Genomic DNA, 13,628 nt, shown 5'->3' on the forward strand with positions numbered 1-13,628 from the left:
CTTTCATGTGTAATGCCCCGCACAGCATCTGCATGTGTAAAAGGTCTTGCAGTGGCCAATGGTGGGGATGCAGTTACATGTACACTTGCGTGTTTAGCGTCAACTTGGGAAGTAAATGAATCTGGGGAATCTGGTCTGTTGTCAGCAAACAATTCCTCGAGACAAAATCCGGAATACTCAACATCTGACAGTGTTGAAAGAGGTGATAACGGTCTACTTTCAGAGTACTGTAGGTAATAGTTACAATGTTGACTCTTTATCTGGCCAATTGTCATGCTTAGAAAAGAAGACTGCTGCTCAACTGAAACAACAGATTCTGGGGAGGATGCTCTAAAGTCTACCAACCAGTCCTGAAGGAGCAAAAAGTCCAAATCGGGAGACATGGATTCTGGGGAAAACGCCCTGCTACTAAATAATTGATCAAGTTCAAAGTCTGATGAAGTTGACTGTGCGGACTCGGGTCTGTTTACATCAAACAGGGTTTCCAGACACAAATCAGTGTCTTCCCAGTCTGAAAATATTGATTGTGGTGTAAACGACAGGTGCCGAGACAGTTCCACATCATAACCGATTTGGGAAGATCGGAACTGAGGAACAGGTGAATCAGGAGAGAGGGGCCTATCATCACTTTGAGACGCCACTGACTCGGGAGACAGTGGTCTTACATTGGTGAGCCAGTCCTCTATAAAGAAGTGAATGCACTCCGTGTGTGAAGACACTGATGGGCGGCGGATGATCGAGAACTCAAATGGTTTGCAAACCAAAGAAGCGTCTGCTTGTCTTTCAAGTGTAATTCCCTGCACAGCATCTGCATATGTAAGAGATATTGCAGTGGCCAACGGTGGGGATGCAGTTACATTTACACTTGTGTGTTTAGCGTCAACTTGGGAAGTAAATGAATCTGGGGAATCTGGTCTGTTGTCAGCAAACAATTCCTCGAGACAAAATCCGGAATACTCAACATCTGACAGTGTTGAAAGAGGTGATAACGGTCTACTTTCACAGTACTGTAGATAATAGTTACAATGTTGACTCTTTATCTGCCCAATTATCATGCTTAGAGAAGAAGACTGCTGCTCAACTGAAACCACAGATTCTGGGGAGGATGCTCTAAAGTCTACCAACCAGTCCTGAAGGAGCAAAAAGTCCAAATCGGGAGACATGGATTCTGGGGAAAACGCCCTGCTACTAAATAATTGATCAAGTTCAAAGTCTGATGAAGCTGACTGTGGGGACTCGGGTCTGGTTTCATCAAACAGGGTTTCCAGACACAAATCAGTGCCTTCCCAGTCTGAAAATATTGATTGTGGTGTAAATGACAGGTGCCGAGACAGTTCCACTTCGTAACCGATTTGAGAAAATCCGAACTGAGGAACAGGTGAATCAAGAGAGTGGGGCCTATGTTGACTTTGAGAAGCCACAGATTGTGAGGAGGATGCTCTGAAGTCTGATAGCCACTCCTGCAAGAACAAAAAGTCAAAATCAGAAGACACAGATTCTGGGGACAATGCCCGCATACTAAATAATTCATCAAGGTTAAAGTCTGATGAAAATGACTGCGGGGACTCTGGTCTGGTTGCATAAAACAGGGTTTCCAGACACAAATCAGTGTCTTCCCAGTCTGAAATTGTTGATTGTGGTGTAAATGACAGGTGCCGAGACAGTTCCACTTCATAACCGATTTGAGAAGATCCGAACTGAGGAACAGGTGAATCAGGAGAGAGGGGCCTATGCTGACTTTGAGACGCAACTGACTCGGGAGACAGTGGTCTTACTTTGGTGAGCCAATCCTCAATGGCGGAGTTAGTGGACTCCATGTGTGACGACACTGATGGACGGTGGATAAGTGTGATGTGAAATGGTTTGCAAACCAAAGAAGCGTCTGTTTGTCTTTCATGTGTAATGCCCCGCACAGCATCTGCATATGTAAAAGGTCTTGCAGTGGCCAATGGTGGGGATGCAGTTACATGTACACTTGCGTGTTTAGCGTCAACTTGGGAAATAAATGAATCTGGGGAATCTGGTCTGTTGTCAGCAAACAATTCCTCGAGACAAAATCCGGAATACTCAACATCTGACAGTGTTGAAAGAGGTGATAACGGTCTACTTTCAGAGTACTGTAGGTAATAGTTACAATGTTGACTCTTTATCTGGCCAATTGTCATGCTTAGAAAAGAAGACTGCTGCTCAACTGAAACCACAGATTCTGGGGAGGATGCTCTAAAGTCTACCAACCAGTCCTGAAGGAGCAAAAAGTCCAAATCGGGAGACATGGATTCTGGGGAAAACGGCCTGCTACTAAATAATTGATCAAGTTCAAAGTCTGATGAAAATGACTGTGGGGACTCGGGTCTGGTTTCATCAAACAGGGTTTCCAGACACAACTCAGTGTCTTCCCAGTCTGAAAATATTGATTGTGGTGTAAATGACAGGTGCCGAGACAGTTCCACTTTGTAACCGATTTGAGAAGATCCAAACTGAGGAACAGGTGAATCAGGAGAGAGGGGCCTATGTTGACTTTGAGAAGCCACAGATTGTGAGGAGGATGCTCTGAAGTCTGATAGCCACTCCTGCAGGAACAAAAAGTCAAAATCAGAAGACACAGATTCTGGGGACAATACCTGCATACTAAATAATTCATCAAGGTTAAAGTCTGATGAAAATGACTGCGGGGACTCTGGTCTGGTTGCATAAAACAGGGTTTCCAGACACAAATCAGTGTCTTCCCAGTCTGAAATTGTTGATTGTGGTGTAAACGACAGGTGCCGAGACAGTTCCACTTCATAACCGATTTGAGAAGATCCGAACTGAGGAACAGGTGAATCAGGAGAGAGGGGCCTATGCTGACTTTGAGACGCAACTGACTCGGGAGACAGTGGTCTTACTTTGGTGAGCCAATCCTCAATGGCGGAGTTAGTGGACTCCATGTGTGACGACACTGATGGACGGTGGATAAGTGTGATGTCAAATGGTTTGCAAACCAAAGAAGCGTCTGTTTGTCTTTCATGTGTAATGCCCCGCACAGCATCTGCATATGTAAAAGGTCTTGCAGTGGCCAATGGTGGGGATGCAGTTACATGTACACTTGCGTGTTTAGCGTCAACTTGGGAAATAAATGAATCTGGGGAATCTGGTCTGTTGTCAGCAAACAATTCCTCGAGACAAAATCCGGAATGCTCAACATCTGACAGTGTTGAAAGAGGTGATAACGGTCTACTTTCAGAGTACTGTAGGTAATAGTTACAATGTTGACTCTTTATCTGGCCAATTGTCATGCTTAGAAAAGAAGACTGCTGCTCAACTGAAACCACAGATTCTGGGGAGGATGCTCTAAAGTCTACCAACCAGTCCTGAAGGAGCAAAAAGTCCAAATCGGGAGACATGGATTCTGGGGAAAATGGCCTGCTACTAAATAATTGATCAAGTTCAAAGTCTGATGAAAATGACTGTGGGGACTCGGGTCTGGTTTCATCAAACAGGGTTTCCAGACACAAATCAGTGTCTTCCCAGTCTGAAAATATTGATTGTGGTGTAAATGACAGGTGCCGAGACAGTTCCACTTTGTAACCGATTTGAGAAGATCCAAACTGAGGAACAGGTGAATCAGGAGAGAGGGGCCTATGTTGACTTTGAGAAGCCACAGATTGTGAGGAGGATGCTCTGAAGTCTGATAGCCACTCCTGCAGGAACAAAAAGTCAAAATCAGAAGACACAGATTCTGGGGACAATACCCGCATACTAAATAATTCATCAAGGTTAAAGTCTGATGAAAATGACTGCGGGGACTCTGGTCTGGTTTCATAAAACAAGGTTTCCAGACACAAATCAGTGCCTTCCCAGTCTGAAATTGTTGATTGTGGTGTAAACGACAGGTGCCGAGACAGTTCCACTTCATAACCGATTTGAGAAGATCCGAACTGAGGAACAGGTGAATCAGGAGAGAGGGGCCTATGCTGACTTTGAGACGCAACTGACTCGGGAGACAGTGGTCTTACTTTGGTGAGCCAATCCTCAATGGCGGAGTTAGTGGACTCCATGTGTGACGACACTGATGGACGGTGGATAAGTGTGATGTCAAATGGTTTGCAAACCAAAGAAGCGTCTGTTTGTCTTTCATGTGTAATGCCCCGCACAGCATCTGCATATGTAAAAGGTCTTGCAGTGGCCAATGGTGGGGATGCAGTTACATGTACACTTGCGTGTTTAGCGTCAACTTGGGAAGTAAATGAATCTGGGGAATCTGGTCTGTTGTCAGCAAACAATTCCTCGAGACAAAATCCGGAATACTCAACATCTGACAGTGTTGAAAGAGGTGATAACGGTCTACTTTCACAGTACTGTAGGTAATAGTTACAATGTTGACTCTTTATCTGGCCAATTGTCATGCTTAGAAAAGAAGACTGCTGCTCAACTGAAACAACAGATTCTGGGGAGGATGCTCTAAAGTCTACCAACCAGTCCTGAAGGAGCAAAAAGTCCAAATCGGGAGACATGGATTCTGGGGAAAACGGCCTGCTACTAAATAATTGATCAAGTTCAAAGTCTGATGAAAATGACTGTGGGGACTCGGGTCTGGTTTCATCAAACAGGGTTTCCAGACACAAATCAGTGTCTTCCCAGTCTGAAAATATTGATTGTGGTGTAAATGACAGGTGCCGAGACAGTTCCACTTTGTAACCGATTTGAGAAGATCCAAACTGAGGAACAGGTGAATCAGGAGAGAGGGGCCTATGTTGACTTTGAGAAGCCACAGATTGTGAGGAGGATGCTCTGAAGTCTGATAGCCACTCCTGCAGGAACAAAAAGTCAAAATCAGAAGACACAGATTCTGGGGACAATACCCGCATACTAAATAATTCATCAAGGTTAAAGTCTGATGAAAATGACTGTGGGGACTCTGGTCTGGTTTCATAAAACAAGGTTTCCAGACACAAATCAGTGCCTTCCCAGTCTGAAATTGTTGATTGTGATGTAAACGACAGGTGCCGAGACAGTTCCACTTCATAACCGATTTGAGAAGATCCGAACTGAGGAACAGGTGAATCAGGAGAGAGGGGCCTATGTTGACTTTGAGACGCCACTGACTCGGGAGACAGTGGTCTTACTTTGGTGAGCCAATCCTCAATGGCGGAGTGAGTGGACTCCATGTGTGACGACACTGATGGACGGTGGATAAGTGTGATGTCAAATGGTTTGCAAACCAAAGAAGCGTCTGTTTGTCTTTCATGTGTAATGCCCCGCACAGCATCTGCATATGTAAAAGGTCTTGCAGTGGCCAATGGTGGGGATGCAGTTACATGTACACTTGTGTGTTTAGCGTCAACTTGGGAAGTAAATGAATCTGGGGAATCTGGTCTGTTGTCAGCAAACAATTCCTCGAGACAAAATCCGGAATACTCAACATCTGACAGTGTTGAAAGAGGTGATAATGGTCTACTTTCAGAGTACTGTAGGTAATAGTTACAATGTTGACTCTTTATCTGGCCAATTGTCATGCTTAGAGAAGAAAACTGCTGCTCAACTGAAACAACAGATTCTGGGGAGGATGCTCTAAAGTCTATCAACCAGTCCTGAAGGAGCAAAAAGTCCAAATCGGGAGACATGGATTCTGGGGAAAACGGCCTGCTACTAAATAATTGATCAAGTTCAAAGTCTGATGAAAATGACTGTGGGGACTCGGGTCTGGTTTCATCAAACAGGGTTTCCAGACACAAATCAGTGTCTTCCCAGTCTGAAAATATTGATTGTGGTGTAAATGACAGGTGCCGAGACAGTTCCACTTTGTAACCGATTTGAGAAGATCCAAACTGAGGAACAGGTGAATCAGGAGAGAGGGGCCTATGTTGACTTTGAGAAGCCACAGATTGTGAGGAGGATGCTCTGAAGTCTGATAGCCACTCCTGCAGGAACAAAAAGTCAAAATCAGAAGACACAGATTCTGGGGACAATACCCGCATACTAAATAATTCATCAAGGTTAAAGTCTGATGAAAATGACTGCGGGGACTCTGGTCTGGTTTCATAAAACAAGGTTTCCAGACACAAATCAGTGCCTTCCCAGTCTGAAATTGTTGATTGTGATGTAAACGACAGGTGCCGAGACAGTTCCACTTCATAACCGATTTGAGAAGATCCGAACTGAGGAACAGGTGAATCAGGAGAGAGGGGCCTATGTTGACTTTGAGACGCCACTGACTCGGGAGACAGTGGTCTTACTTTGGTGAGCCAATCCTCAATGGCGGAGTGAGTGGACTCCATGTGTGACGACACTGATGGACGGTGGATAAGTGTGATGTCAAATGGTTTGCAAACCAAAGAAGCGTCTGTTTGTCTTTCATGTGTAATGCCCCGCACAGCATCTGCATATGTAAAAGGTCTTGCAGTGGCCAATGGTGGGGATGCAGTTACATGTACACTTGTGTGTTTAGCGTCAACTTGGGAAGTAAATGAATCTGGGGAATCTGGTCTGTTGTCAGCAAACAATTCCTCGAGACAAAATCCGGAATACTCAACATCTGACAGTGTTGAAAGAGGTGATAATGGTCTACTTTCAGAGTACTGTAGGTAATAGTTACAATGTTGACTCTTTATCTGGCCAATTGTCATGCTTAGAGAAGAAAACTGCTGCTCAACTGAAACAACAGATTCTGGGGAGGATGCTCTAAAGTCTACCAACCAGTCCTGAAGGAGCAAAAAGTCCAAATCGGGAGACATGGATTCTGGGGAAAACGGCCTGCTACTAAATAATTGATCAAGTTCAAAGTCTGATGAAGTTGACTGTGGGGACTCGGGTCTGTTTTCATCAAACAGGGTTTCCAGACACAAATCAGTGTCTTCCCAGTCTGAAAATATTGATTGTGGTGTAAACGACAGGTGCCGAGACAGTTCCACATCATAACCGATTTGGGAAGATCGGAACTGAGGAACAGGTGAATCAGGAGAGAGGGGCCTATCATCACTTTGAGACGCCACTGACTCGGGAGACAGTGGTCTTACATTGGTGAGCCAGTCCTCTATAAAGAAGTGAATGCACTCCGTGTGTGAAGACACTGATGGGCGGCGGATGATCGAGAACTCAAATGGTTTGCAAACCAAAGAAGCGTCTGCTTGTCTTTCAAGTGTAATTCCCTGCACAGCATCTGCATATGTAAGAGATATTGCAGTGGCCAACGGTGGGGACGCAGTTACATTTACACTTGTGTGTTTAGCGTCAACTTGGGAAGTAAATGAATCTGGGGAATCTGGTCTGTTGTCAGCAAACAATTCCTCGAGACAAAATCCGGAATACTCAACATCTGACAGTGTTGAACGAGGTGATAACGGTCTACTTTCAGAGTACTGTAGGTAATAGTTACAATGTTTACTCTTTATCTGGCCAATTGTCATGCTTAGAAAAGAAGACTGCTGCTCAACTGAAACCACAGATTCTGGGGAGGATGCTCTAAAGTCTACCAACCAGTCCTGAAGGAGCAAAAAGTCCAAATCGGGAGACATGGATTCTGGGGAAAACGGCCTGCTACTAAATAATTGATCAAGTTCAAAGTCTGATGAAAATGACTGTGGGGACTCGGGTCTGGTTTCATCAAACAGGGTTTCCAGACACAAATCAGTGTCTTCCCAGTCTGAAAATATTGATTGTGGTGTAAATGACAGGTGCCGAGACAGTTCCACTTTGTAACCGATTTGAGAAGATCCAAACTGAGGAACAGGTGAATCAGGAGAGAGGGGCCTATGTTGACTTTGAGAAGCCACAGATTGTGAGGAGGATGATCTGAAGTCTGATAGCCACTCCTGCAGGAACAAAAAGTCAAAATCAGAAGACACAGATTCTGGGGACAATACCCGCATACTAAATAATTCATCAAGGTTAAAGTCTGATGAAAATGACTGCGGGGACTCTGGTCTGGTTTCATAAAACAAGGTTTCCAGACACAAATCAGTGCCTTCCCAGTCTGAAATTGTTGATTGTGATGTAAACGACTGGTGCCGAGACAGTTCCACTTCATAACCGATGTGAGAAGATCCGAACTGAGGAACAGGTGAATCAGGAGAGAGGGGCCTATGTTGACTTTGAGACGCCACTGACTCGGGAGACAGTGGTCTTACATTGGTGAGCCAATCCTCAATGGCGGAGTGAGTGGACTCCATGTGTGACGACACTGATGGACGGTGGATAAGTGTGATGTCAAATGGTTTGCAAACCAAAGAAGCGTCTGTTTGTCTTTCATGTGTAATGCCCCGCACAGCATCTGCATATGTAAAAGGTCTTGCAGTGGCCAATGGTGGGGATGCAGTTCCATGTACACTTGTGTGTTTAGCGTCAACTTGGGAAGTAAATGAATCTGGGGAATCTGGTCTGTTGTCAGCAAACAATTCCTCGAGACAAAATCCGGAATACTCAACATCTGACAGTGTTGAAAGAGGTGATACCGGTCTACTTTCAGAGTACTGTAAGTAATAGTTACAATGTTGAGTCTTCATCTTGTTAAATGTCATGCGAGAAGACAAAGAACACTGCTCATCTGACGCCACAGATTTTGAAGAGGATGCGCTTAGGTCGGGGAAAAATGCAGACTTTGGAGAATCCTGTTTTGTGTCATCCAATGTGTTTTCAAGAAAAAAATCCTTATATGGTTCTCCCAAAACATTTTTTGACTCATGGGATTGTGCTCCTAATATTTTCAAGCCATCTTCAAATGTACAATTGCCTTCTCTGTTTTCAGACCTAATTAAAAACGTCTCTGTGTTTGACATTGAAACTATATTTGTAAACTCTAAAATGTATTTTGGTCTCTTTACCAAGTTAAAGACCATTGGTTTGGATGTAGGTAGTTGCTTGAGCGCATTATAAGTTTCTACATATTGTTTGTGACTTTTGTGATCTGAACATAAGTTTCTTTTGGATGAATCTTTCACCCAATAAAAATTCATGGCATCTTGCATTTCATTGTGTGGAGAGGTGATTTGTTTAATGTTTGTTAAATCATTATGTGACTGACCTTGTGATGGCAAGTATTCAGTGAATTGTGGTTCAAACTTACAAAACCAGTAATCAAGGAAAGATTGACTACTTTCTTTCTGTTGTTTTGGTGCTTCAGATGTCAGCGGCCTTAGCTGAAATGACTTTTCTGTTTGACTCGAACAGCCTGAATCTGCATTATGGGTACTTTTGACATCTGCATGTGTAAGATATTTTGCTGTTGAAATAGCAGTTGTTAACAGAGGTGCCCTTTCTTCAGCTTTTGCATGAAATGTCAATAAATCTGGTGCATCTGTGCTTTTTTCATCCAACCGTTCATTAAGAGGTGATGAAGGAGCATTCATAGAATATTGCAACTGATCTGAAGCTACTAATTCTGGTGTCAAATGGCTTCCCTGATCCAGTTCTTTGTAGACTGTAGTGTAAGAAGCTAAGGTCAGTAGTGGTGAGGGTAGATTCCCTCCTGAATATACTAAATAATAATCACAGTATTGACTCATAAGTTGGGTGCGTATAGGTTCTGAGAGCAAGAGTTCAAGAAATGAGAAACTGCACTGAGAAGTCTGTGATTCTGGTGAGAATGGTCGGCAATCCCTTTCTAAAAACTCATTAGATTCAATATCTGATGTCAGAGATGAGAATGCTCTAAAATCTCTCTTTATCTGTACACCTTCCGGTATAGGTAAACTATATTTAGGTACTTGAGAGTCAGGGGATAGTGGCCTATAGTCATTCCAATACTCTAATGACTCCGAACAAAAGGAGTGTGTGGCAGAATCTTTCAAACCAAACAGTGGTGCACATTCATTTTTATTTGATTGACTGAGGTCAAATTCATTTGATTGACTGAGGTCAAATTCATTTTCAGTGAAATTATTGGTAACATCTTGTAAACTATAAGGATCAGACCTTGGAGAGATTGCCCTGCTGCCATCCAACATACTTGAACATTCTGCAGGTAAGACCTTTGTTTTACCCAGAGGAGAGTCAGGTGACATTGCCCTATAACAACTGATTGACATTAAAGATTCAGGGGACGTCGGTCTAGCTATGGGGTCATTTAATATCCATGCCTCTACAGGGAATAGACCCCTTTCTTCAACAGGTGAAAATGAGCCACACTGCTTCTTATTTGCCAAAGAATCAGGGGTCAAAGGGCTGTTCTCTATAAAAGTGCAACATAACGTCACATCTTTCTTAGGTGACTGTTGTGCAAGATGGTTGATATCAGTTGAGTCATAAGCCATGTGAGCAGGGCCACTTGTCAGACTGTGTGGCAAATTGGTCTTTGGTACCTTCATTTTGAATGGTTTCACCATGCTGTACTTGGCTGTAGCAATAATGGGTTCAATCAAATCATCAATGAAGGGCATGTTTTCCAGATACCCATCACCGTACACTTGGGATTTGGTATTTTCTTTCTTGCTTGACTTGAAGGGTTTACAGTCCATGTTCACACCTAAAGCCTGCGGTATCTTGTCATGACCAGACAGTACTTCTGCTGTAATCTCATCAGTACACTTCTGAGAGAGCTTGCTTTTTTGAGCTACATCTATGTCATCTTCAGTCATGGCCAGAGTTGATTGGTGGAACAGGCTAGGGTTGTCAGAAATTCTTCTGACAATGGTTTTAGCTGCGTCTGTATACTGTGGTGTATAGAAAAACTCATCACAAATCTCACTGAAATCAGTCTCAGCTTGGTCTGACTCTGATAGGCTCAAACCAAAGTCTTTGATAGATATAGATGATGGTAACTTCAGAATTGCAGGTGATTGCCCTTGCTCATCCCCACAACCACACTGCTTCAATGGTAAGGTTTGGCTGGAGTCATCTTTGACTTGGCACTGAGTGCCATCTTGGTACGGCATGGTGGCATGAACTTCAACACTGCAGCAATCTTGCTGGTCTTTCACTTTGGTGTCAAAAACCTGGGTTACTTGGCTCCCGAGTGCTGCTTCTTTTGAAGTCGCAAGCATACTTACTTGCTCATCCAAGTTGTCGTAACTTGTAGTTTCCTCTGTAATTACATCCTCAGAGGTCCACAGGCTAGGGTTCAATTCACTGTAACACAAAAGGAAGGCTAGGTCACAAAATATGACTTGGATGAATGTGATGTCAAAGATCTAATTTAACAAGACTAAAGGCAACATCCATAAACAATAGGCACGGGGCAAATATCTGCAACCTCCTTGTGTCAGGATATGACACTGTTCTACTTCCTAGCGTCAACATGGTTTATGTTTTTTTTAGTGCTGGGCAACAATTACAATTTTGAATTTGCATTGTTATGCGCAAAATTCAATAATGAATTCAAAAGTAGTGTATTGCGCACTTTTGTTTTAAAAGTACTGCTGATATGAACAAAAGTGCAATAACATTTGGTTTGCAAACACTTTAAACAAATAAGGTGTTTTTTAACAGCAGTATTCCCTTTACACAGTAGCAGTTAAAATACAGTTATGATTCTGATAATAGATATTCAGTGTTCACAACTTTATTTTCATGTTTGTAATAGATGCAATTTGAAATATACACCTTGAAAACTGCAAACATATCTACGTCAAGTTTTTTTCTTTTTTTTAATGTTTGTTAAATTCTCAGTAGCGATAACTAAATCATATGCTTATTATACATATTCCAAACAAAAACACTTTAAAAACTCTACAAAAATATTTTTTCCTTTTTTTGGTATTTTGGTCAGACACATATGCAACGCTGATTAGCATGTAATATGTGTGGTATTAGTAATAAATGTACGTTGGTACATAGAGGGTGATAAGAAGAAGTACTTGGAGGGACTTAGGACCCAGGGGAATGTAGGTGAAGGAAACAGGAAGAGACGGAAGACATGCCACACAAACGGCTGTTCACAGCTCGCTGCCCGGTGTTACAGTTTAACCGATGCGTTTGTTGTCATAGTTACGCCAGCTGTTTCAGAGTGACGCATTCGGCTGAAGGTCGCCAGTTAACAGGCTCCCTGGTTAAACCGTAACACCGGTTCTTGTGTTAAAAATGTCTGCTTAATAATAATTTTTAAAAAAAGCGTTAACGCGCGATAAAATAATTGTCGGCGTTCATTAATTAATGCGTTACCGCGATAATAACGCGTTAACTTGCTCAGCCCTAGTTTTTTGTCTTCATGCCTATATTGCGTGTCTGGTGTGTGCCATGGCTGTCAGTTGAAGCACGTCAAATGATGTGGCACTATATTATGCTGCTAATGTGTGTTGTAGATTCAGGAATAATTTAAAATCAATCATTTACTGTGGGATCTCGAGCTCCTCCAACAGGTCACCGTGCATGCTCTCTGAGTGGGTGTGTCCAATAGGCTCTGCCCAGGAAGGAATATCCAGTAGGGAAGCAACTGAGAGGTCCTCCTCAGAAACAGCTGGGGGTGGTCTGCGGTCAGACTCAACCCTTCTCACAACTCTGGGGCTGTCTGCATCATCTTGCACTAAAGATAGGGCTACTGACACTGAAAAACACACATGATGTATAAGAGTGGTAGCAGACACACAAATACAGCCTGGTGTTAGATAGAGCTTTCAAACTGTGGTTGGAGATGTTACTACCTTCACTGTGATCCAGTGTCTTCTCTATCTCTGCATAAGTTCTAGATGTCTGCTCTTGAACTGACTTGTTCATCTGGGTTTCAATAAGATGGACGATGTCCATGCGGTTGATCTTGGTTAGTCTCATAATCAGACAATCCTCTGTGGAAGGATTTATCACTCATTAATATACTGTTAAAAAAAAGCATTCAATAAACACAACAATTAAATAATTAAAAAATTGCAAACGTGTTCTCACAATTACCTGGAGTGTATGAAAGTAAAAAGCTAATAGAGCATTCAGTATCTTCCAACTCAATGGCAATGTTTATAGTACTGTATTAACAAATACTATGTCGATTCAAATCTGTCAGACCTACACGCAATGTACCTGTGGCATGTTTGCCTTCTCGCTCAACCCAGCGCTGCAGCAAGGCATGGCTCTGCTCTTGGAGGGAATTAGGATTCTCTGTTCTCACTAATTGGATATCAACCTCACTGAATTCCAGTTCTCTTGCCAGTTCTAGAGTGATGGGTAACAAAACAAGGGATTAATAAAAAGTTAAAAAAAAATTAACTGTACACTATAATGTGCGTGTTTTTGTACTAGAACATGGATTCATTTTTAGCTATTCCCCCAGTTCTGCGAACAAATAAACAGTTCCAATTCAAACAAAATACTTGAAGAACAATTACACTAACTTACCAGTCCAGCTGAAGCCAAGAAGATCTGCAACGATAGCCAATGTTTCCTCTTTCCTGTCAGCATCATCCTGCCAATCCACTAAAAAATGCCGTCAGAGCCAAACATTCCATTTTAATATCATGGTCAACAGTTCAAAGCATAGAATACCATTACCTAGATATCTCAAAGTAATGTTTTTTTCACATTGCAGGTATCAATGGTAATATACTTTGCAAGTGTAGATCTACAATATTATTTCCTGAAGATTCTATGTTATGGGCTGTAATACTCTCAAATGAAATGTGGGTCTGTGATGTTTACATGGATGATAACACGAAGGTTGGATTTGTCATTGAGGAAAAGTTGACTTGTTTACAGACTATGATTATTTGGTCACAATTAGCACATCATGT

At 42.6% G+C, this 13,628-nt stretch overlaps 1 protein-coding gene across 2 annotated transcripts in view; it reads right to left on the reverse strand.

Moving 5' to 3' along the window:
• LOC137885482 (ankyrin-2-like) overlaps positions 1 to 13,628 on the reverse strand; it is an 87,183-nt gene that overhangs the window by 22,950 nt on the left and 50,605 nt on the right. For both annotated transcript variants that reach the window (XM_068727782.1, XM_068727781.1), the window contains 5 exons: positions 13,237 to 13,314; positions 12,922 to 13,053; positions 12,552 to 12,692; positions 12,244 to 12,454; positions 10,962 to 11,040 (listed from right to left, as the gene is read on the reverse strand). In XM_068727782.1, coding sequence (XP_068583883.1) covers positions 10,962 to 11,040; positions 12,244 to 12,454; positions 12,552 to 12,692; positions 12,922 to 13,053; positions 13,237 to 13,314 — 641 coding nt within the window. The remainder of the gene's footprint in view (positions 1 to 10,961; positions 11,041 to 12,243; positions 12,455 to 12,551; positions 12,693 to 12,921; positions 13,054 to 13,236; positions 13,315 to 13,628) is intronic.

The sequence above is a fragment of the Cebidichthys violaceus genome, unplaced genomic scaffold (genome assembly GCF_023349555.1).
Source record: "Cebidichthys violaceus isolate CVI_PGR_0920_01 unplaced genomic scaffold, fCebVio1.0.p SCAF_4, whole genome shotgun sequence".
Taxonomy (NCBI): domain Eukaryota; kingdom Metazoa; phylum Chordata; class Actinopteri; order Perciformes; family Stichaeidae; genus Cebidichthys; species Cebidichthys violaceus.